Source organism: Mytilus trossulus, chromosome 2 (genome assembly GCF_036588685.1).
Source record: "Mytilus trossulus isolate FHL-02 chromosome 2, PNRI_Mtr1.1.1.hap1, whole genome shotgun sequence".
Lineage (NCBI taxonomy): Eukaryota > Metazoa > Mollusca > Bivalvia > Mytilida > Mytilidae > Mytilus > Mytilus trossulus.
The window spans coordinates 98551400-98577731 of NC_086374.1; the positions used below are offsets into that span (position 1 = coordinate 98551400).

Genomic DNA, 26332 nt, shown 5'->3' on the forward strand with positions numbered 1-26332 from the left:
AACGACACAAGTAAACTGTAAAGTGGCACAAAAAAATGTAGCAGACTAGCAATGTACATGTATCTCACAAAAAACTAAGACAAGAATCATTTACAATATAATATATTTTAGAAGGGGGGAAATGTATCCTGTTTTAAAGAACAATGTGTAGTAAGACCATGTGATGTTGTTAAACATATAAAGTTTGAAGTACATGTTCATTGTACTGTTTTAAAAATAGTTCTTTTGATATATAGTCATTAATTTTTAAAAGTAATTTTCACCATTTGTTTTGTACATTTATGTTAGCTACAATGTACTACATGTACAATACATCTTATTTAGGAGGAAGTTGTGGTATGTTTTAAAAATTATCTATAGGGAAACAGTTTTATCATGTTAACATGGTTAATACAACAAACATGAAATGGTCAGATAATGGTATAAAAAAACTTAATCCTTAATAGTTTGACTTGGCAGGAAGAACATTGTAGTTCATTTTCATAATTGATATTAAACATGTTACAGTAAAATATATTAAAGCAATCATCAGATCAGTGGTAAGTTCTTTTGCTTACAGTCTTGGAAGATTACAATGTAGTCTTGGAAGATAACAATGTGTTATAATTTAAAAGATACATGTTACATGTTTATGATCAGGTGTGCAATTTTACAAAATGTATTTTAATTCTCAGTAGGGAGCAATATCAATGCACTATTTAAAAAGATAAATATGATAAATAAGATAATATTATAGGTTTTCAACCATGTCAACACTGGATTTACAATTATTTCTTCACAATAATGTAATTTATGATAGTCAAGCACTTGTACATTCCTAGTAAATGTATATAAGTAACAGTATACAATGGTATAATGATATTGAATATCATGATTTGTGCCCTAATGTGCCAGTCCATTTTTGAATGAATTGTTGCAAGCATCTTATCTTGGCTCTACAAATTACCAATTTGACTACATGTACAAATCATAAATTAAAGTAAAATACCTTTTCTCCTTAAGAAACATATCAATTTATCTTAAAATTTTAAAAGATAGTATATAACACCTTAAGGCAAAAATAAAAAAGAATTAGATATATATGTACATGTAGGTATGTTTATACTATTAGTTCCTTGTTGCATAATATATGTGTACATTTGTAGGTAAGGTGACTTAGCTTTTTTCAGATGTTTTATATACTTCAAATAATGACGAGATATATATGTGTAAGCTTTTAATATACGTAAGAGCTTGTTTGAAAATAGCAATAAAGGTATCTTTGTGTTTTTTAGTTGGTTAAGCTCACCACAGGTATACATTTTATTTTGGTTACCAAAACTTTATGCTTTTCCTTTTATAAACTGTCTTAATTTCCTATGTTTGCTGGGAAGTACGTAGTTGGAATGTAAAAAGCAACTGACACTAACCATGCATATGGATGCTTGTAGTTTATCTTTTATCTGTGCCCCATTATACATGTTATAATATATATATAGTCTTCTAAAGTAACTTGGTGACTGGGAGTTCATTGCAAATTTAAGAGAATTTTGTCTTAAATGGTCAGTGTCAATGTATCACCTTCTTTTATATATATATATTTGATCAAGAATTAAGTAGAGAATAATTTAAGGTTTCTCTTAAACAAAAAGATGGACTTCTTAAATTTTTACAGATAGGGGGAAATGGTATGATTTGTTGGTTCAGCTCAGCTTAGAGTTAAATTATATGTTATTAGATGCTTAAACTCAGCGTAAAAGAACTTTGATGTTTGTTAAATGTTTGTTCAAAGAAGCTTAATGTCATTAACTAATGTTTTCTAGTTAGTGGTCTTTCATCATTGTTTATATGGTTTGATATTTTTTCTACTAAATCAATAAGTATCAGTATAAAAAGATAGTTTTATCTACCACATCCAAGCTTACAGTTGATATAAATAATAGAACATGCTAGCCAAGCATTGATTTGGAAAATCTAAGAAAGACTGTTAAGACAGCAGCTGTAATGTTATCCTATGGCTGAAGATTTGAATCTTTAAAACATGAGAAACACGATAATGGATTTACCAGAATATATAAGGAGTAAAAGTGTAGTGATCTGAAACTTTTATAGGTTGAAATTATTTATACAAATCCTCCACACTTGGTTCAATTTTCAAAATTATTTATAACCCCTGTCTAGCAATCTTGCAGTCATCCATACATTATTTGTTTTAAATGTTTTAACCCCCCCCCCCTTTTTTTTTTTTAAATTTCTTGAAAGCCTGTAACCATTGTTTAGAAAAAATATAAATACTGTTCACTGTGGAATGAAATATCAGTGGCTGTCAGATAAACAGGACAAAACGAATGAAACTCTCAAAAGTGGGTCAACACATAACATGTATAACTATAAGAAGTTATTGAGAATCACATAACATTAAATTTTATTTTTACAATTTAATTTAACAAGATTGGTATCTCTTACTTTTAGCTTTGTCTCCTGAATTCAAATTTTAGTAGCACACATAAACAATTTATGAAAGAATAATTTATTGATTAATTTAACTGAACTGTAAAATTTTGTTTCCTCTCTGGATTCAGATTTTCCGGCCAAATCAACCGGAGGCAATGAAGTAAAAGAACTAACAACATTCCAAAAATTCAATCGAAAATCCTTGGTAGATTATACTGTATTTTTCCCCATATATATAATTTCCTGTTGAGAACAAATAGCATTAGAAGATACAAATGTTGTCATGCATGAATATCATAGCCTTTAATTAATTAAAAATTTATGACCAATTAAGGCAGTGTTTACTAGAAGTAGTCATTGATTTTTGTACAAGTATATGAAAGATATTAACCTGATCATGTTGATTATAAGACATAACTGTGAAAGAAGACATTATATTACTGGGATTTAAGACAGTGTTTTTATAACAGACTTTTAGATTTGTGTATTGGATTACAGGATAGTTCCTACAGAAATTTATCTCATAGATTGTGTCTCTCTTTTTCAGTGTATTTCAGTCTGTAAAATAAGAACAGTCTGAATTTTTTACAAGATTGGTACAGTTATCTGAGGAGACATTTTTAGTCAACATTGGTTCTAAAAATAGGATTTGACAAGAATCTGAGAGGCAACTGAATATTAAACCAGATTTACATGATTTGCTCAGTTGGTTGGAAAGAAGCATTACAGCAGTAAGGTATAAATCATGCATGTTAAATTGAAGCTATAAAAAATACTCTATGCATGTGAAAATTTCACAGCACAGTATTTGTACATTTTTTTACCATTATGATATGTGTATGTAAATATTTGCAATTTTAAATTCAAATGTTAGTAATTTGTTGCACAAACTATTCATATATTTTTTTGCGGTATGGGCTTTGCTCATTGTTGAAGGCCGTACAGTGACCTATAGTTGTAATTGTGTGTGTCATTTTGGTCTTTTGTGGATAGTTGTCTCGTTGGCAATCATACCACATCTTCTTTTTTATATGTACAGTTGTCTTAAATATATAAACTAATAGTTCTATGGATATTTATTTGTTAAAAGTATCTTAACTTTTCCCATGTAATAATGTGTTTGTGCTGCCACATGCATGCTTAACAATATGATGAAAACTTCCTGTTTGTAATGTTTACAATTGCCTGTCAGAATCAGATTTCTCGCATTTAAGATTAGATGATACATTGTAGTACATACATAGGTTTAATTCCAATGAACAAACAACCTCAAACAACCTTTGCATTACATAAGTCCAAATATTTTCTAATTTGAAAATTTAAACATTCAGACATATACATAAAACAAACAAGTAAAAGATCCACACATATTTTAATAATCATTGCTACATTTGTTCATTCTTGTGTTAAACTGTAACAGATGGTGTTAATTTGTATACAATGTACAAGTTTGTTTAGGGCAAGTAATTGACTCTCATTCAATAAAACTGGATTAAAACATGTACCAGTATTGTATTTATTGTTGGGATATTATTGAATTTGTAAATTGTCAGGAAGTTGACTGGTAATGTTTTCCTGTATTATTTATTTCATTACAAACATGACAAATGGATGATACTATACAGACCTATCAACATACATAATATATATAATGTAAATTTGTTGAAATAATTAGAAAGCTAAGTTTTTATGGTAGATTCTATATAAATTGTTTCTCAAATGAGATTCTATTGATCTCAAGTATTTATTACCAAAATAAAAGATGACTTGCTGGTTGAAATATATTTCTGTAATTATACTGTGAAAAAGGTTTATTTCAATCAAAAGCAAGAATGCTAGTCATTCTCAGTAAGAGAGCAAAGTTTTAATGGTAGTTTCTAGTAAGACTAAGTTATACATGTATCTCAATAGTGATTTTTACACAGGGAATGTTTATAACCAAAACAACAGATAGCTTGTCAGTTAAAAAGATGACTTTAAAATTGACCTGCAAAACAGATTTGTTTCAATGCTAGGTTTTAACCTTAGAAAAGTGTCTTATGGTTAATTAGCAATTTTAACCAAATGGCTAAGGCTTGTGTCAATTATCTTTAAAATTTATTGATACTACTGCTGAATCTGCAAAACTATACTCCTTTTAACATGTTTAAGAATACAAACAGGTGTTAAGTGAAATAGGAGAGAAAATCCTGCTTTGATATTTTAAATTACAAGGGAGAGGTTTCAATTCAATCATAAAAAAAATGTAATGACTTGACAGAAATTGTCTCTCATGAGATCATGCATTTAAAACTGACTGTCTCTATGGGCTCTTTACATATTTTTCATGATTTGAAAATGTATTCGTCATCAATTATTGGATTTATTCATATGTACAATTTAATTACACAAGACTAAAGGAGGTTCCTTTTTATAGTATTGTTCACAATGCACATATTTAGGATGATAATTTCTGCAGAAAATCTATAATTGTTTGATGATGATAACATGCATCACTGACAGTTAGGTTTGATTGTATAAATACAAAACTTTGTAAACAGCTTTTGTTAGTCATGTTAATATGACTTTAATCTGTTACATGTCAGAAAGTAGTTTGAAATGAGAAGCATGGCTTTGTATTGTCTATTTCTGTTTTCTTTAGGTAAGTGATACAGAATCTTGACATGTACTTGTACTGCACACAGTCATATACAGTGATATTAACTGTTAGCTATATATATATAGTGCTCTTTAGGAAATAATGCACCAATAAGAATCACTCTTGTTGTGCTTTGAATTACATGTTGGATTTAGTGTTAATTGGAAAACTGAAGAGCTGTGGATATATATCTGACTGAAATTATACCAATGAGACAGTGATCGTATCAGTTGTCTTGTGGTAGTGTACCTTCAATTTCAAATTTGTTTACTGGCTTGGTCAAACCAAACACTTGAAAATTGGTATTTTCTGCTTTTCAATATAGCACATACTGTCAGCCGAGTTGGACTGTTTCTATGTATCCTCAGCTGTCTTCACGCTGAGTGGCAGCCCAGGCTTGTATAATTGCTCTTGGGCAAGTAAAAATCATACCTACAGGCCAACAGAATCTAACTCAAAATTTTCAAAAATTTAGCTCTGGGCCTGTAGATTTGATGGTTCATTGTGCAGACTGTGTAGGGTAAGGAGATCCCTTTAATATCTTGAATCTAGCACATAAAAAAATATGGCAGTGTTTCAGTCAAGTAGAGAGATCACATTCATATCTATCAACATGTTTTTGTCTAATATTTGCTACTGGAGTAATTGCCTAAAATGGACATTGAAGAGCCATCCATCTTCATCTTCAATGAGATAGCAACCTACATGTATAGAGACAAGAAAACACATATGACATTTTAACACACAGTTTTTAACAATAGGCCTGTTTTCTTTACAATATGTCATGGTCAAATAACATTGGGTATCTTATTATTAAAAAACAACTTGTTCTCTGTAACCCTGTAATTTAAGAATGTTTTGATGGGTTTTTTTTGGCAAAATTAAAATCCAGTTCTATTGTACATGTTGTAAGTGACCCTATCAAAAAAGAAATAATAGGCTGGATTAAGGTGTGACCTTACACAATGTAGAGAATAGATTGCTTTTCCATGAATAATAGACAAGCTTTTACCTTTTTTGATGATCAATATCAATCAATAAGTAATATATCTGAAATCAAGTAAGATAAAATGACAGGAAAATAAGTGATTTTAATAAAAGGCCAGGATGTGATACTAGGGCTGTAATTGAATTTTGACAATATATTGATTTAGATTGTATGTAGAAGGTTAATTTAGCTCTGTGGGATGCTGTTGTTAGTCTGGGATGGAGTATATTTAACTACAGTTTCATTGGCAATAGAAATAAGACATTGAAGGATATTAGATTGTTCAAAGACATTATAGCTGAAGAAGCTAATGACAAAACAGTGTATCCATAATTGAATTTTAAGTACACATACATGTACTTAGAAATGTGAAAATGTGTGTATATACATCTGGTTTTCATTCCTTTATATATAAATAAAAAGATATTAGCCCAAATGACTTGAAATTAAGCAGTAATAGTTCACCATTTAGCCTTCAACAATGAGAAAACATTTAAACCCATATTGTATAGTCCGCTATTACAGATATAGGAAGATGTGGTGTGAGTACAGACCCATTTGCATTAATGCTGTCTTGATGAGACCCATTTGCATTAATGCTGTCTTGATGAGAATAAAACACATAACAAAGCCCTAAGTAGATATTCACTTTTCATTCTGTTTAATATTTGCAATCAAAACACATTTTCTTTTGTAGTGTTAATTTATCATGTTCATGGGGTCCCATTAGATTTTCACAAAAAATCAAAAAAAATCTACAGAATGAAATGTTTTAAGAAGAGGAGATAATGCAAAAATATTTCTATAAACCAACAGTGATAAGACACCTTTTATACATAGTCATTATACATTTATACAAATTACCATTCTTCGACCTCAACTGTCAATTAGTGAAGGTCATTTGTGTATGAATTATTGATGAGTGTACAAGCTAATTACACCATCTGTTCAGCTTTTATGTAGGTCATTTCTGCATGCATATATATATATATGTGTGTCTGTTTCTTGCTTCCTACATGTACTCAAAAAATTCCAGATGTTTAGTAAAAAGTTTGTCTTCATCATATTTGCTTCTTTCTTGAAATATCTGCTCAATTTGACTTTATAATTGATCTACTAAAGTGTTTGATTGTCTGTCTATTATAGTTTTGTTTATTTCATTCATGAAAATATTATCAAAATACAAGTTGCAAGGAAGCAATTATTTGGAGTTACTGAAGGTTTGTGTCAGTAGATTTCTTTGTTTAGTAACTTAAAAAAAATTGTCTAAGATATTTTTTTACATAACAAAACATGAGAATGTCAGGGCTTTAAAAAAAAAATTACTTAAGGTAAGTAATATTTTTTTAAAAGCATAAAGGGAGATAAATCAAACCTTGAAATAGAAACTAGGACCTGACAAATTAAATTGACCTTTGCAAAATAAATATTACTTGCAGCTTCAACATGTTCAAGTATGTGAAACTTACTTGTATAAGTGTTATCCCTGACTGACACTGGTTTTTAAATTGGAGAAATTCTCAAATATAAACATTCAACTTGTTCATACAAAGATATAACTCATTCCATTGACACACATTTATAACAACAACTCTTTATATGGTATAGAATATTTGTTTTGAAGAACATGATAAATGAAATTGTAAATAAAGGAACATGATTGCTTCATCTTTTCAGGATTCTCAGCTTGAGTTCAAGCAACTTGATGTTAACAATATAATGAAGTCAATGGTAACCAGACCAAATACAATGACTGGTGGGGGTACCAGTGTTGGAACCAGTTCAGCTGGAGATGGTAGTGGCAGCACTGAGGACAAAGATAAAATATCAGGTAAAGACATTTTTCCTTTTTTTAATTAATTGCCAGAGACCAGAATATGGAGATGAAAGCCTTGTCTGGTCAGGTTTGTATTGCAGATATTGACCGCTGGTGGTGACCCGAACGTAAGACCTCACAATCATATTTAAACTGTCCAATGTCAAAACAAGCACATTTTGGCTAACTCTGAGAAATTAAACAGGAATCGTCTAGACATTTTGTTTGTTATGGTGACAAGCAGACATCAAATAAAGAATGTTGGATTAATAAGTGAAATCTAACATATGACAGAAAATGTGAAATGTGTTTGTGTTGACATTTTTTGAGTTATATAATAGGATTGAAGACTTACACCAATTGTAACAAACAATTGATTATAGTGGCATTTACATCACTGAGTTACATGTTATTGTTATTTGCAAGTTGAGTTCTTTACTAGTTATATATGACAGTTTACCATTCACAAATGCTTTTTTCATCTTAATTCACTATCATGCACTGTAAAAAGACTGTTCACCAAGTTATTGATACTGTTACAGAGGAGATGAAAATTCTGTGCTTGTTTTATCTGAAGATTAGAGGGTATTGGCTTTGGCTTTTAGGCATTTAGACTTCCTTTTATCATTTTACTTTTAACGAATCTTTGGCTTTTGTTTGTTTCTATTCTTTTAATGTACAATGTACATATGTGTAAACAGTAAAATCACAAAAAAACAACTCAGAGGAAAATTCAAAAAGGCAAGTCCAAAATCAAAAGCTCAAACACATGTACATCAAATAAGTTTATGGTACCTTTTTAGAATTATAACAGCATGGTTTTAAGTCCTACAGTAATTTTGTAATTTTACTTTGATTTCAGAGCAGTATGAAACTTGGTGAACAGTCTTTCAATGTAGCAACCATGTCTATATTTCTCATGGTGTTTAACCTAGTTTTGGTAGATTTGTTGACCTGTTGTTGCATGCTTATGTTGTGTAAATCTTCCTTATACAGAATATACAGTAATATAAATAGTACTTTAATAACTAAGATAATGTAAAGTTTCATAAAAACAAATTGATTCTAAGGAATGCAGGAAGCTGCTGATTTTCTCTGTTTTTCTTTATGTTGGTTATAGCAGCTGTAAGCATATTAAATAAATGAGAAATAAATATGCTGAAAAATTAACAAATTGGTAAAATGTATTTGTGCCATTATTCAATTCTTTGTTGAAATGTGTTTGAATATTTCTAAATCAATAATGTTCAAGCATGTTTTAAAATTTTTAATTTGCATAAAAAAATATAATATTAACAACATGACTTAAAAAAAGCTTCTGTTCGTTACAGGATAAAGACGCACCTTTTTTTTCAAAATTTGAAATTTTTAAATATCAATCTTGACCATTTTTTTTTTTAATCTACATCATACATGTACAAATCTGATTTATCAAAAAAAAGGTATTTGTTTTTGTTACAAGAAAAATTAATTTAATGAACACCTGTCTTATTGAGTTTTGTTGGGTATCTATAACACAATAGTATTTCTTTAAAAAAATAAATAAAGTAAGGCAGTTTTTTATTTCCTTTGTCTGGAAGCTAAGTATACTTATAAAATGCTGGTTTGCTGCAGTGGAAATCTACGTTGAAGCCAAGAAAAAATTATGTGTATTTTACAAACCTTATTTAGCTTCATAATTGAGTTTAGTTACAAGAATGTTTAATTACAAGAATGTTTAATCATCGAGGGTTAGAAAACACTAATTGTGGACTCCTTTTATTTATTCTAGTCAAGGGAGATAATTGTGGACTCCTTTTATTAATTCCCCACAAGGGAGATAACCTACTTCAAATTATAATTTTAGAGTTAAATTTGGGAAACAAGTTACTGGGAAGCTCTATCTCTCTTGAAAACAAAAGATAATTATTTATTTGTCCTTTTGGATTGCAGTAGTACATATAACACATATTTTGAATAAAGAAATTTAAGTTTGGCAGTAAGAATTAAAAGATTATACTGGATTGAATTGTTTTATTGAAGTGATTCTTTCACATGGTGGGATTGTAAATTACATTTGTACAATAATCAAGCTTCTAAATTTATCCCATTAAATTGTTCAATCTTTATAAGGAGGATCTTTGACAATATTTTGATTGCTATTTTTTATAACTATATATCCTCAGGGAGAAAAATAAATATCTAGAATCGCGTAGACAGTTTATTTTTCATGCATAGATCCATTCATAGGCTTTATCTTCCCATATGAACTGTGAATTTTTTTATAGATAAAAATACTTAAGCTTACAAAAAAAAGGGGGGAAAATGAGATCTCAACTTTTATTGAACTTGAACAACAAAGGAATTTTATGCATTGTAAATTTTAAGTCTTCATGAAACCTTTGGGTTTAAATTTACTCTTTAAAAAAGATATTACAAAAATAAAATGAACCTTAACTGGTTCCTTAAACTAGTTCTAGATTATTTAAGAAAAAGATTATTGCCTTGACCTTTCTACATTCATAATATAACTCTGATTTGTCTTAAAGTTTGTGTATTTAGAATAAACAAAAACATTCAAATTGAAAACCCAAGTTAAAAATAAAATATAAATTTGTATTTTTTTCAAAATTACTTAATCTTGTATTTTAGTAATTATCAGTAATCAGTAGACAAAATGACAAATACCTTTTGCATTTATTCTCAAATATGGTGACTTTCCTAATTTAATATGTACTGAGAGACAGTTGATATTTTACAGGTTAATGCAGCACAGATAGTTTGCATTGAATCACTAATGACAATATCTGATTTGTTTTCAGTCGGATAAATGCCATTTACAAAGATAAAAGGTAAATAATCAGTCCCGTGTAAAATTCAATACTTCCATTGAAATCAGCAATAATATTTATAAAACTTTTTTAAATTAAAATACTAAAAGTAATTAGTTAGATAAATATAAACTGTTGAAGTGTGAATTGTTTCCTGTTTCGGTGAATCTTATATGTATATTAATGTGGAAAACAAATTTTAATTGCAATTCTGTATTAACCAGGGATGATTTTATCAATTATTTAGCTTCTCTATGTGTGAGGTGGAAAAAGGGGGGGGGGCTGCAATGAGGGATGCAATTTCTTATAAATTTTAAAGATGTTTCAAATTTTTTTTTTAACTGCAAATGATTTTTATCATCCCTGATTAATTTTTGAATTTCTATTCTGTCAGAATCTTTTCTTTCTTATTTAAAGGTATTTAAATGCATTTTTTTTTATATTGTACATGTAACTTTAATTAAAATAAATAATCAATTTAATGCTATAAATACTAATTAGGATTTCTGCCCTTGTATTAAAGGTCCAAGATACCATCAGGTAATGTATTTCTGCATTTTATTGCCTTCTTTGTATTATAAACATCAAACAGTTGTACTATGCTCTGTATCTGTATAGACATCCAATCAACCCGTAATGGCTTCAGTCGCAAAACACATTTCTATTGCCAGCCATTTTAGATACTTTTCATTATGTTTTTTGTTAATTTGGAGGTTTCGTTGTACAAATTGCTTTTAAAAAAATTGAAATTTAATCAGCCCTTCTTGTAAATACTAACTAGAAGCATTTTGTTTTTGTTCTCGTGAGTTTGAAAATGATAATAGGAGTAAATCTGTTAAAAATGAAAAATATTTTTAAACTGTGAAAGTACCATGGTTTGTGGGTTTACATATTTTCATGGAATTGGTTGGTCCCTTGAATCACAAATGTAATTTTTTAAACATACAGAATTTTAAAGTGAAATTTATTAAATTTATACCTATTTTTAAAAATCCCTTGAACTGCTAATTTTTTGCACAAACCATAAACATTTATATCCACAAATAACAATACTTAATCAGAATTGGTAATATTTGAATTTTGTGTAGAAGTCCAAGGGAAAGCTGGATGTCTTAACAGTCAGAGATAATTTAAAGTATTTAAGTATTATCCATCTTGCGTGCCTTTGGTTTGTAGAGACAGCTCTTTCAGCGTTGTTTTACTATACAGCGTGGTTATAATTTTTTTTTTTTACTAAAAATCATTTAAATAGTTCTAAAAAGCCTACTGGAGAGGGTGATTTCGATCAGAATGGCTTTGAATTAACATACAAATGCAAGAAATTTATAGAGAGAAAAGAACCAAAAATCTTTATTCTGTCAATTTTACAATGAAATTTTTTATCCAAATTGATTTATCGATATGATTTTCCGTGTAATAAATTGCATGGGTTTTGGGTGATCAGATAAAGCTAGCATGTGTCATTCAAGTTTAGTGATTTTGACTTGCTCCCAGAAATACAAAATGACTATAAAGAACTCAACTTGTTGATGATTATTAAAATTTATTTAAAGTAATAATAATATTTATGAGTTTGTAAATTCAGACTTTGATTTGTTTCAGTCTTATATATTATACATGTATCTGCATACATTTTTGTGCGTCATATTGTATACTTAGTATGTAAATGCCACTACTTGTTCATAAATGTAATACTTTATTGTGTTGGTTATTTTTGCTATTTTATGAGTATTTTATAATTATCTACCCTTTTGAGCATTTCTGCTTTCCATATTCATTTAGAATATTGAAGTTAATGAAATAAAAGGTAATGCATGACTTTCCATCTAGAGGGAAAACAAGATGCACTTATTTAATTATTTTATCATTTTTATCTGGAACAAGAGTTCCAAGTGCTTTTTCCCTTCATTATAGTTTTTGTCATATTCAAAATATATAATGCACAAGTTAAAGGGTCACGACCTTTGACCTTTGTAACATATGTTTGCTGTCTACTCTCAGGCCTGATTCCTCCATGATTCAACAGCAGGTTAGAGGGTCACGACCTTTGACCTTTGTACGTTTGTGTTTCTCTTCTAACACCTATATCTGTCTGCTCTGCCGCTAGTTGTATTAGTGGCGTGCGCCGGTTTTGGACGTTGTGTTAACCTTGCTGTTTTCTTTGACTAATCTACCCCATTATGTATTCTTTTACATATTTATGTTATAACAGATTAGCTACCCTTTAATTTGTGTTGTAAATCCTTTGCACTATCTCAAGACCAACTTACGTTAATGCAGTTTGAATAATTTCAAATGAAATTTAGGAACTTGAATGAAAATGACTTCGTTGTTTGGTTCAAACATAAACAAGTCTAGACATAAATTTTGACTACAAAAATGAGTAATCTATCTTAGCCATCTTATAGACTACAGACTTATAAAAAAGTAAGTTGAGCTTGGGCACTCTTGCTTTGAATATAGTTTTATACACATAATGCTTGTTACAACCTGTTTACGAAGTAAAGTTATAGAAACAGTTGATTGATGCACAAAGTAATATTTCAATATTGTAAGATTGGTGCTTATCAAAGGAGAAGTCTTTAAAGTTCTGTCACTTTTCAATAATATTTTGATATCTCAATAACTTGCTCACAGAAAGATTCTGACTTTTATTTAAACATGAACAGGAGAATAAAGATTACAAAGCAACTCATACCTAGCACTTTTTACCATATATTATTTTTTCATAAATTTCTCAATAGCATAAATTATTGTTGTATATTTTATGTAAGCGTTATAGCTATTTAGTTAGTCTGTAACTAATACTATCGTCCCTGCATGCAAATATTTAAAATAACCTATACAAATTTTATTATTAGAATGTTATGTTAAATGATGCATTGATCTTTCATTCCATTTACGCCAACATTTTTAAGTTACAACTAGTGCAGCTCAATCATAAAAGTAGTTATTTTTAAAAGATTGGCTTTAGAGAGATTAATCTTGCTTAAGGAGAGAGATATGTTATTTTTCTGACTTTAAATGGTGTTACTCAGTTAAATAATATAATAAGAATGGTTGGTTATAACAGATCTTTTTTGTGTTGCTTTTATTTGATTTTTCAGCATGAGGATAAAATACGGGGAGGTATCTATGTACCACTGTTGATGCTTCTGTGCTTGTATTTAATTTAGAATTCCCTTTACATATATTGCATCAAACCCATGAATTTTTACTACACTTTCTACACTTATGTGTGAATGGGTGTTCAAACAATTTTTTCTTTGTCAAAACGTTTGTTAGATTTGATTAGGTCTTTGATACAAAAATAAAACAAATGTGAGTATAAAAACATGAAAATTGTTTAGCTAGTTTTTGTTATTGTATCTTATTTATATTGTGCTATTTTATTAACATTTATTCCTTATAATTAGGCGATAACAATCTATATAAGTATTTTTATTATGAAGCAATTCTTCACGATTCTAGTTTTTACCTTCACAACCTTTTTCCATCTCTTTTCTGCAGAACATAACCTTTTTGTTATACGATGAAAATTTCATTGAATTGTTTTACAATCGATTAAGTATTCTTTATACGTGTAGTTTCCATTCTTGTTTGATTTTCAAGACAAAATGAATAGAGACAAATTCTGATTTTCATATGGACAATTCTATTGTATATGGGCAAAGAAGGATAACTCTGTCTTAAATTACAAAACACCAGTACAGAAATAGGTTTCACTAATATATGCTTACATTTTTTGTATTAAGTATCTTAGTCACTTTTTTAAGAGTAAGTACATGTGGTTATTGCATCATACTCCAAAAATCTATAACATTTTTTTTAATTGACCATATAATCAGAGATTTTTCTGACACCATTGTATACCATAGAAGCATTTGGTTCCTAGGGTAACAACACATCACACAGGTTTACTATTTCTCACTTAATAACTAATCCTAACCTTTAAATTGTATTTTAGTTTGGTGTAGGCTGCATGTTCTGTTGTTGAATGAACTTTGAACTAGTGAAATGTTAAAAGAGAGGAGTTTTTAACCTTGGGTCAAAAGTCAATTTTATTGTGTATTCATTCATACTTTGTGCTAGATTCTTGTATTAGTTTTAGTTTTCTGTCTTGACTTGAAGGAAAATCATATGTCTGTTATTAACAATAATTGCATTTGAAGTTTAATTAATCTTGTTGGAAAAGATATTGGAAGGATTATATTACCTATTGATTGTACCATTTGAATGAATAAGATCAATATTTTTCATTTGATTATGATTTGTTAGGGTTTAAAAAAACTCATTCTAACTTACCATTGAAGAATTCTGACATGCAGTCCTCTATTGAATAACAAGGGTAAACATATTTCACTGAGATGTGATTAATATTTTCAAAGCTTTTTCTCTGTTGTAAGAATAAAATTCCTATTTGTTTACATATTTGATAATAATTTTGTTGTTGTAATCATCATGTGAATGTATGCATGATTTGTAATGGTAATTCTGAGCGCTAAAATCTGCATGAAGATACATCATGTATATAAAATAAAATTGAATTATAAGTCTTTTAAATGTTAACAAAGGTTATATATAAACTTGAAATCAGGTAAATTTGTAGAAGTGTGATCATATATTTCACGAGCAGTTATAACTGGACTTGAGCTACTTCTTATTCTTTTATATTTCAGTTATGCACTAGGCTTATTGTAAGAAACTAATACTTGAACTTCATTGGTTATACAGTTTCTTCAACAAAATTTATTTGGATAGTTCATTATTCAATGAAATTTAAAACGAAAAAGGGGGGGGGGATGATGTTCCCCAAAAAATTGGGCAAATAATTGATAAAATTACTTTGAAAAATGTCATGTTGTCATTTCATTTATCAATTTTGACCATGAAAAACTTTATGAAAATTATTCCTGACAACCAGTTAGACTTCCAAAAGTAAATGTTTAACAACATCCTGGATCTCTTCTGTTTCGGCATGGAATGAATGTAAAAAGAAGACTGTATATATAGAAATATAAAAGTGTATAGAGGAAGTAGCTCATTACTAGTGAAGGATATTAGACGGCTTCCAATCTCACTAATAAGCTTTAGCAAGTTGACTACTAGAGCATGGAATGGAGAATATAAAAACAATTTATGTGCATGCTTGACGAAGAACAATTAATGATTTTGTAGATGTTCTTAATATGGTTGAAATGGTATACTCTATAATTATAGGACAAACTTTGTCGCCATTAGTAAGTGATGAATTATAGGTGGAACTTTCTTTAGCTTTCACTCCTTTGTCTTGCATGGAGTTTCATTATAATTATTTTTTTAAAGCTTTTTTTTTATAAAGCAATATAATATTTACATTTGTCCATACTATCATCGTATATTATATACATCCTTCATTTGACCTTCATAACAATTCTTTTTTTATACTAGCACTTTTCAGACAGTAGAAAGATTTTTTTACTGTTTCTGTTTTGTTGACATTTTAATACATGCTTCTGTCCTCAAATGTATAAATATCAAAACTTCTAAGTAAAAGTTTGTTTTTTCATTCATTAAATTTGAATTTATAAACATTAAAAGATTTAAAGATATATGATGCCGTATGCAGTGTACATGTATACAATATTGAATTGAAACGGAAGAAATTTTCTATAGAGATAAATAATTGAAAGCTGAATAAAATTCATATTTTTTGTTGGAACCTTTTGTTATATAATTTTGAATCAAGGTTTTTATTTTCTGTTCTTTGACCTTATGATACAGGTAAACACTATTGATATATTATATATATATTTTTTGTTATATCCACATATGCCTGGTAATTATATGGTGTTTTTGTTCCAACAGGTAAAAAAGTTCTGCTTTGTGTATGTAGTGATGTTCTCCTCTAGCAGACAGGTACATTCAGCTGTAAATTGTTCAGGAAGGGAGTCAACATGTCCAAATCAAAATTGATTCAATTTTCTATAGTCAACGTCTGGAACAATTTTTGAAAAGTAAAAAAAAATACAGATATTAAAACATTTTCTGGGACAAATTTGATGTTCCTGAATGGGAAATAATGTAAAAGCTGTTAAAATCCTCCTAACAAATTTTCAAATGTGTGTTTATTTCAATTTTACTTTTGATAGACTTTTTTTGGGGGTGGGACAATATATTTGGCATAGCTTGCTTTGTTTTCTGTTACATTGTTTATGACCTTTTATGAACTTGATACTAGCTGAATGACCTGTGAATTAAATTTATTGAGATTACACTTCAATGTTGTTTTCTGTTCTTATTTTTGATAAAAAAAGAAAGAAAGAAAAAAAAAATTTAGTTATTTCTTTAGAAATTAAAAAAAGATTTAAAAAAAATCTTATTTAAATAATAAAATATCAGTGAACAGAAAATGGCATCATATAATATTGATGTATTTTCACAATTTGGGATATTGCACGATCTTTTTATTCTAGTTGGTGGATGTTATTGATACATGCACTAAGAATTGCTACAATTTAACAGTGTGAAGCTACTTATAAAACTAAACACCAGAAAATCTTCAAGCTTATTTTCATTACTCAGAAAGTCATGATATACTGCATGGAATTGATTTTATTGTTCTGTAATAACTATTGTATATATCCCTCATCAAAGATGAGTCAAGTGCTGGAAAATATATATATATACATACATATTTATATAATTGTAGATAAATTATTGGACATCTGAAAACAAGTTTATATGATCAAATTATGTAGTAGAGTGAATGATTATATATTAATTAAATTAAAGAAGTAGACATGTCTATCCTTATTGCTAAATTAACATTTCGTACCCATTTAATTGAAATTATGTTATAATTTCTCTGAATATTTACATACTAGCATGTACAGGTAAGAAAAGTCTTTTTCATTTTTTTTTCTTCGCAATGCTGTGTGTTGATCATGACTCTCTGATGACCAAAAATACAATCAACATCCTTAAAGCAACAAAAATGACAGTGAAAAACTATTGCACTGAATTCCTATGGAAGCGATCCATTTCTGATTGATTACATGGATTTAACAATTTCTGGTGTTTAGTTATTCAATATCCTCCTATCTCTGGCATTTGGTTTGTCTAGCTTTGTCAAATGTATCCAGTATCTTTGTAGTGTAGTCATCAGTTTTACTGGTATATTAACATTAATCTGACATTGTCCTCATTACAAGACATCTAATTCTTACTGTAATGTTTTTCAGCTAAAGCACTAGGGTCAAAATCTGGTCCTAAAGGAGACAATGTGGCAGGAGAGAAAACAATTGAGGTATTTTATCTTCATTTGTATGTTTGAATTTTTGTTGTGAAAAGATGCTTACAATAAAAAATAATAAAGAAATAGTACTGTGTTCTCTCAAGAAATTTCAATAAGAATCCTTGCATGGAAGGAATTTTCAAATAGTATCTTTCTTCTTTGTTGATAGTTGGTCTCTGAACAAATTTATACATCATCTTGACACACATCCAGAGCTCTTAATGTGTTAAAAAACTTTCAGGGTTAATAAATATAAAAAGATGTGGTAAGCATTGTCATGATTATTTCAAATCTATTATAATTTTTATATACAACACTATATGTTTTTTTGGCATGAACTTCAAGAACAAATGAAAGCTTTTCTCCGTTTAATTCGAAAGTCAATGCTAAAAAAACACTCATGACATACATGACATATTTATATTGTTTAAAATTTAGGTACTATAGAAAAAGGCAATTATATCTTTTTTTCAAATTGCAGGCAAAAAAGAAAGGAAAATTACAGAGACTGGATGTTGGTCCACCGAAAAAAGTGAATGAAAAAAATGGACATGAGAAGATAAACAACCAGCATGGACAGGAAGATGTTTCCCTACCAGATGTTGACATTCCTTTACCACCACAGAAGTCAGATGTAAATATATAACTTTTCTTCACATGACATTTTGATACATATAAGAAGATGGTGTATGAGTGTCAATCAGACAACTCTCCTTCCAAGTCACAAGTTTTAAAAGTAAACCATTATCAGTCAAACCTTTGAGTTTTAAACACAAAAAATCTAGACATTAATTGTGCAATCATAAAAGTTCAATTTTAAGGCCAGAAACTGATATGGCTTTAATATAGAAACAGAATAAAAAGACTAAAATTAGACAACAATAAATAAAAACTATGAATGAGCAACATACATGACATAAACCCCACAAAAAACTAATATTTAGCAATGAGAACACTGCAAAAACAGAATTGAGCAACTTGAACACAGCAGAAAACTAATTGTGCAACATAATCCTCACAAAAAAATAAGATAGAATGACAAGAACACTGCTAAAAAACAAAATTGAGCAACAAGAACACCGCAAAAAACTATGATGAGAGTAACAGAAGCTCCACCAAAAACTTAGACAGAACGACATAAACCTACAAAACACTCCAGATTTAGCAACATTAAACCCACAAAACACTATGTTTGATCAATATAAACACCACAAAAATACTATGTTTGATCAATATAAATACCACAAAACACTATGTTTGATCAATATAAACACCACAAAACACTATGTTTGATCAATATAAACACCACAAAACACTATGTTTGATCAATATAAACACCACAAAACACTATGTTTGATCAATATAAACACCACAAAACACTATGTTTGATCAATATAAACACCACAAAACACTATGTTTGATCAATATAAACACCACAAAACACTATGTTTGATCAATATGAATACCACAAAACACTGTTTGATCAATATAAACACCACAAAACACTATGTTTGATCAATATAAACACCACAAAACAAAAGATTGAGCTACTGATAATATACAATTTAAAATAGCTTTTATTTAGAGAAAATTGTTGTAATTTAATAGAATAATCAAACTATTCTGATGAACAAGATTTGACTTGCAAGCCTTAAATAATATAAGCTCCCTATTGCTTTCTTTTGTGGAAATTTTGAATATTCTAATTTATTTTTGAAGGTTGTTTATTCCAACTTTCACTAATGTTAAGTTGTAACATAAAGTATTAAAGATAAATACAAGATTCAGTTTAAATTTTTTATTTTAAATATGATTTCAGGAGAGCAAAGACGGAAAACAAAATTCAAAAGAAGGTGTTGCAGTAAATAATGACAAGTAAGTAGATAAGGTAGCATACTGTGAAAGTACTTTAGATCTGTGGGTATCAATTTTCGTGGATTGAGCAATATTTACATGTTCGCAAGTTTTTAAATTCGTGGATTTAAGTTTTCTAAAAAAAGAAAAAAAATGAAAAGTTAAGGTCTTTAGAATTGAATGTTACAAATAGTCTGGATTGGAGGAAATTGCAAAGTAAACATTGACTCGTGTAAATAGTAGTGATAACACTAATTCACCCATGATAAAGTGATCAACAGATAAACAACCACCAATTGCTTTATCCAATATATTCTCTAGATCATATTAATAGTCAACCCTACCGATGGGGATCTTTCCATATCTTGATTTGGACAATGGTTGTTTTATTTCGTTGGACACTTAATTTCGTGGATAATGTCATCCATGAAAACCACAAAAATTGGTACCCCACGAGTAAAAGTACTTTCACAGTATACACTAATAACTATCTTGGTACATTCATGTTAATGTGTTTGGCTAAAAATATATCATAGGAACAGCTCTTATCTCAAATCCACAACGAGGCCTTCATTGCAAGTTTAAGGTGGCTCCTATCATCAGATTGAGCAGAATTATTTGCAAATTGTTGATCTTGCCAAAACATGATTCACAGAACAAAGCCATGGAGTCATATCAATAAAACTAGCATTAAAATGACAGAAAACAAACCAAACAAAAAAGTGGCCTAAAATTCAACACACTATCTTCAATGATAAACAAGTGTAGGTAACTATAAAGCCAAAATTTGGTTATGTTTTTCATGAACTTTTATTTTTCTGAATGTGGAGCTTTGACAAAAAGTTTTAAATTGCAATTTAATTTTCTGTTGAAAAAAGTATATGCACATGGCGTTATTCATGAACACACTATATCTTGTTGTTTCAAGTTCACCATGACAAAAAAGCCTAACTAGAGGGAATTAAAGCTTGAAAATTGAAACAAGCATGGATTTTAGGAATAAACATATGTCTTAATTCATAATCCAATTAAAATAAAAAATCTTTTTGTCTTTTTTTACCAATTTTAATGAGCGTAACAATATTTTGGGGTGCTTTGAGGCAAAATGTTATTCTATATTAGAAGTTATTTTATTATGGTTTCTAATCTTGGATCTTGTTATCCCCAAAATATAAAATGTTATTTTTACATTACAGAGATGATGAGAGCAAAAGTGGAGTTGTTTCATTTTCATTCAAGAAAATTGGAACTAAATTATTAAATACTGCGTTTAATACGGCTCAAGAGGAAGATGACAAACAAGAAGCAGAATCAGATGTAAAAATAGAAAAACCGAAGAAAATTCTGAGTGCGTTCACAAGAGTGAAAAATAAAGATGGGACAATGGAGTTAGATTGGCCATCAGAAATGATACAACACACCACAACACAGCCATCTATAACCTTTAGTTGTAACCCTCTTATGTTTGACTTTACTGCATTGTTTTCTAAGCAAAGTGTTATGTCAGAGCGACTGAAAATATTAACAGAGGAAGATAAAAAAGAGGAAATGAATGATAAGTCGGTGAATTCTGTTGATGTCGAGGCAGTAGAAATATCTAAAAGTACAGAAGTAAATGATTCCCAGGATAAAATTGTAAATGATGTTGCTAGTTCTCATTCTAAAAGCAAAACAAAAAAGAAAAAGAAAAGGAAACATAAAAAACATCATAAGGAAATAAAAGCTGACAAGACTGAGGAAAGTGAAAAGAAAAAGAAAAAGAAAAAACATAAGCATAAACATGATAAGGATGATAAGGAAGAAAATAAGGAAAATAAAGACAGTTCATCAAAAAAGCGTACCTATAGAAAAAGGACCGCTGATGCTATTGCAGAATCTGGTAATGAATCTGATGGTAAAAAAGCAATTAAGCATAAAAAGAGGAAGAAATCTAAAAAGTCAAAGAAAAAGATTAAACTGCCAGAGGATAAAATTGAAAATAAAAAGAGTAGTGAGAAAACCCCAAAGAAAAGCAAAGCGAAAAAGTCCTCTAATGTTTTAGATCATTTAATTGATGAAGTTGATGGAACCGATATCAAGATTAAGAAAGAAAACACCACTGATGACAAAAACCCAGTGAAAAAACTGAATATGAAACCTACTACAGAAACTGAAAGTAAACAAATTGTAAAAACTACAGTAAATGAAACGAAAGTAACTCCTAGTGCTATAAACTCTGTTAAAGTTGAAACAAAGGAGTCTGGATCTTTATCATCAAGAAAAAGACAAACCAGTGAATCTAGTCATAGTGAAGCTACTCCTAGCTCTTCAAAGAAACAAAAACTTACCCCAAGTCTTTCAAAAGAATCAGAGAAATCCGCAACAGCGAAACAGGAAGACACGTGGAGTAAACTTGAACATATTTATGAACCGAAAATGGAGGAAAACCCCAAATCTAAATGGGATACTAGTGACAGTGATAGTGAAAATAAAATGGATGCAACAACAAAACAGAAAAAGTTAACAAAAAAGGCAACAGATACTACTGTGAAGAAAGAAAAAACAGAAAAGACTTCACCTACCGCAAAAACTGTGGTCAAAACAGAGACTAGTTTAGAAGTTAAGAAAAAATCCAAAAGTAAAAAATATAACTCAAGTGAAAGAAGTTGGACACGATCACGTTCAAGATCTCGCCGATCACGTCGTAGTTCATACTCTCACAGTTCAAGTCGCTCACGTAGTCGTTCATATAGTACTTCATCATATGACTCTCGTTCAAGATCTAGTTCATATAGTAGGTCACGTTCTAGGTCAAGAAGATACCGTTCAAGCTCATACAGTAGTTACTCTTCGGGTTATAGTCGTTCAAGATCTCGCTCTTCAAGAAGCTATTATTCAAGATCAAGATCCCGGTACAGTTCTTACTCACGTAGTAGAAGTAGGTCATCAAGATATTCTACGTCAAGGAGTAGATCAAGGTCATATTCAAGGTCTCCTTCAAGACATAGTAAACGTAGTAAACGTTCTTTATCGCATTCCTCTCATTCTAGTCATGCTAGTCAAGGAAGTTCCAAAGTTATGAATAGAAAACAAAGAAGAAAGAAAACATTGAAACAAAAACGGGAGGAGATGAAAAATATAGATCCCCTTAGTATTCCCCTGCCAGATCTAGGCGCTGATGACAAATCAACAACAGAAAGTAGTGAAATTAAAACTGAGGAGAAACAAGAGAATCCTGATCCCATGAGTATTCCACTACCTCTTATACCTACAAAAGATATAAAGGTAGAGAAAGCTGACAATGTCAGTCTTATAGCACCCCCTCCTCCTCCGCCAGGAGATCAAACAGTTCAGAATATTCCACCACCAGTCATGCAGAACTTTATGGCACCTCCACCACCTCCGGGTATGATGGGACCAAACCATCATCACAGCATGTATCCTGGTATGCCATATGATCCTCGAATGAGAATGCCAATGCCGCATTACCCAAACATGCCCCCACCACATTACGGTGGACACTATCATGGTCATCCACCATATTCACAGGATATTGCCAAATCAAGGTCACCACCACCACTTCCACCTCCGAGGTCACCATCACCTCAACGTCCACCTCCACCAACAGAGGAGGAAGAGAAAAAGGAAGTTGAAGCAATGTCCATGGATATTCCAGCTGATCAAGCTGAAAGATTTCAGAAATTACAAAAACAAGCTCAGAAGCATGCTATGAGATCCTTGAAAAGACAAATGAGACAGTTAAAGGGAGAGAATCCAAGTGATTCTTCTTCATCTTCAGAGGAGGAAGAAGAAAAACCTGCAAGTCTGCAAGGTGAAGAATTAGATGAAGATGTTCAATTAATGCCTATCATGTCACCCGCTCTTAGCATGGGACAGCCAACTTATATATTGGCTCAACCTAATCAGACAAGTAGTCCTCTCACTCATCAAATTGTAGTAGGGAGTGATGGAAGACAATTTATTATACCATCTGTATCAGCCAATAACTTTGCAGGTGTACCTATACAAGCAGGTGCACCTATGTTTGCCATGCCTGGGGCCCATCATTCAGCCCATCCATCAATGCTAACATTGACGCCTGGTGCAGGAGCCACACCTGCTCATCTTACGGGTGCTGTTCAGTCCCCATTCTTGTCAGGAGGAATACCTCTTGGAGCCTCATCATTTTTACCTGGACATCATCCGTTATTTCATTCACAGTTGGCTCATCAACAGCTAGCTCATTCACAATTAGCTCATTCACAGTTGGGAGGTTTACATCAGTTAATGCAGCCATCCATGTCATCGGCCTTTGGAGGACATGGACCTATTGTCGTAGGCAATCAAATACTTATACCTCGTTTAATTAGGCCCACATTATAAAACTTAATGATATGTGATAGACTTGTGACGAAATTGTGAATATATTTAAAATGGTGATATCAGACTTCAAAGTTTTCACATAAATTTGAAAACTGTAATAAAAAAAATTAATGGTGTTGCATATGTTCATTTTGAGAATATTATATTTCAATTCTTTAAGTTCTGTAACAAAGTTGGAAAAGAATAAAGCTTATTTGTTCCATGTTAGACATAGGAAATTAATTGGTCTTTTACTTGGTAATTTGAATTTTGCTTTATTACTTTTATAACCATTTATCTTTTAATGGGTTTTGCATTAAGCAAATTTGAGCTTCTAGGTGTTTTGTTTAATTTTGTTTCCCATCATTGTAAGTGCTATAATTATAAGAAATTATTTGTTTTTTTGTATTTAGATTGTAAAATTTTTATGAATTTTAAATAATTGGGTGGAAAAAAGCCAAAATCATTTGATATGAATTTTAAGTATTGTCCAATGAAAATTTAAAATGTGTGAAATGTTTGTCTACAAATTTGTAGAAATGTTATTTCTTTCCTTTGAATGCATTCATTTTTAATGTCCAAGAATTCTTCTATTATTTGAATTTTTGTTTTTAATTTAAGGAGCATGTAGCGTTAATATTTAAGAAATGGGAAAATAGATTGGTGGATGTTGTTTAAAAAACACTTGACTTGTTTTGTAATATTTTTGTTGGTAAATTATTTAAAATGTTGATTGTTGTATTTGTACAAATTCATCTATGCAAATGTTGTCTTTATTGATGCAGTTGAAAGAATGTTCAAATAGTCTAAAATTCGGGGTTTAATGCCATGTAAATTTAAAAAATTTAAAAACCAAAAAAAATAACTTTCACAGGAAATTATTTTCAAAAAGTATTAATTTTCATGATTATTGAGAGTAAACTCTGATACATATCATGCATATATATTGATCAATATATTCCATTTTTCCCTTCAGACATGTCAGATTATTGAATTTCATATGATTAGAATCCATGTTTTTAATTGGCCTGTTTATAAATCAGTTCACTGTTCTAATGACAGAATATATACTGGTAACCATTCCAGTAAATTTTGTTGGCAATAAGTACATTTTTTTGCATTCGAACCTTTGCAGATTGTTCAAAGAAGTTCAAGTCTTTGTCAGCACGACTCATGACATGATTCATAGACTAAACAATATGGGTTAATATAGTAAGACTCTTCATTTGATTCCTATAGAAAATCTGCTTAAGTTAAAGTGATAAAACAGCATGGTTCAGCTATTAATGATTCGTGTGATTGTGGTATGAATAATGTATTTTAATTTGTTAATAATTATAATTTGTTTGTTGACCTGTAAGGAATGTGAAGACTGTTCTCCTAGTATGGAGTATAAAGGAGTAAAATAAACATAAATATGATACATTATCTCTTTTATCCTGTTTGAAGTCATTTGTTTAGTCATAGTGATTAATTGTTGATGCCTCTTCTGCTACAAAAAGTAAAATCACAAAAATACTGAACTCCGAGGAAAATTCAAAATGGAAAGTTCCTAATCAAATGACAAATCAAAAGCTCAAATACATCAAACAATTGGATAACAACTGTTATATTCCTGACTTGGTACAGGCATTTTCGTGTGGACAATTGTGGATTAAACCTGGTTTTATAGCTAGCTTATTTACCTTTTACTTGTATGGCAGTCGCATCAAATTCCATTATATTGACAAGGATGGGTGAACAAAACAAACAGACATAATAGGTGAGATTTAGATGAACTGTTTTTATCTACAACAACATCAATGAGATGAACCTATCTCTGCAACAAGTTACATGTATTTGCATAATTTCGGAATATATTTTATTCATGCACTAATTAAGAGGTTTATTGATTATTTTGGGTTAACATTTGAATTTTGAATATTTCATTGATATTTAGGATGAATAATTAATTACACGTCTGTTATATGTTAGTCTGGTCTAGGGTCAATGTCAAAGTACGTAGTGAACTTTTATAGCTTAATAGGAAAAGCAATGTGTTTATATTTGGCATTAATTTTAAAATCTCTCCGAATATTATCAATTAGATTCCTTTTTATACGACCGCAAATTTTGAAAAAAAATTCGTCGTATATTGCTATCACGTTGGCGTCGTCGTCTGCTTCGTCGTCGTCGT

The 26332-nt window shown here is 29.9% G+C and overlaps 1 protein-coding gene across 4 annotated transcripts in view; it reads left to right on the plus strand.

Moving 5' to 3' along the window:
* LOC134708504 (serine/arginine repetitive matrix protein 2-like) overlaps nucleotides 1-25579 on the plus strand; it is a 33584-nt gene extending 8005 nt beyond the window's left edge. For 2 of the 4 annotated variants that reach the window (XM_063569102.1, XM_063569103.1), the window contains exons 3-8: nucleotides 2981-3169; nucleotides 7737-7890; nucleotides 17909-17973; nucleotides 18443-18595; nucleotides 19781-19836; nucleotides 21012-25579. In XM_063569102.1, coding sequence (XP_063425172.1) covers nucleotides 7779-7890; nucleotides 17909-17973; nucleotides 18443-18595; nucleotides 19781-19836; nucleotides 21012-24177 — 3552 coding nt within the window. In that variant the 5' untranslated portion in view covers nucleotides 2981-3169; nucleotides 7737-7778 and the 3' untranslated portion in view covers nucleotides 24178-25579. Of the gene's footprint in view, nucleotides 1-2980; nucleotides 3170-7736; nucleotides 7891-10676; nucleotides 10707-11208; nucleotides 11226-16532; nucleotides 16584-17908; nucleotides 17974-18442; nucleotides 18596-19780; nucleotides 19837-21011 lie in introns of those variants that run through there. The other 2 variants (XM_063569104.1, XM_063569105.1) reach the window with 2 other exon arrangements.
* Nucleotides 25580-26332: the final 753 nt, after the last annotated feature.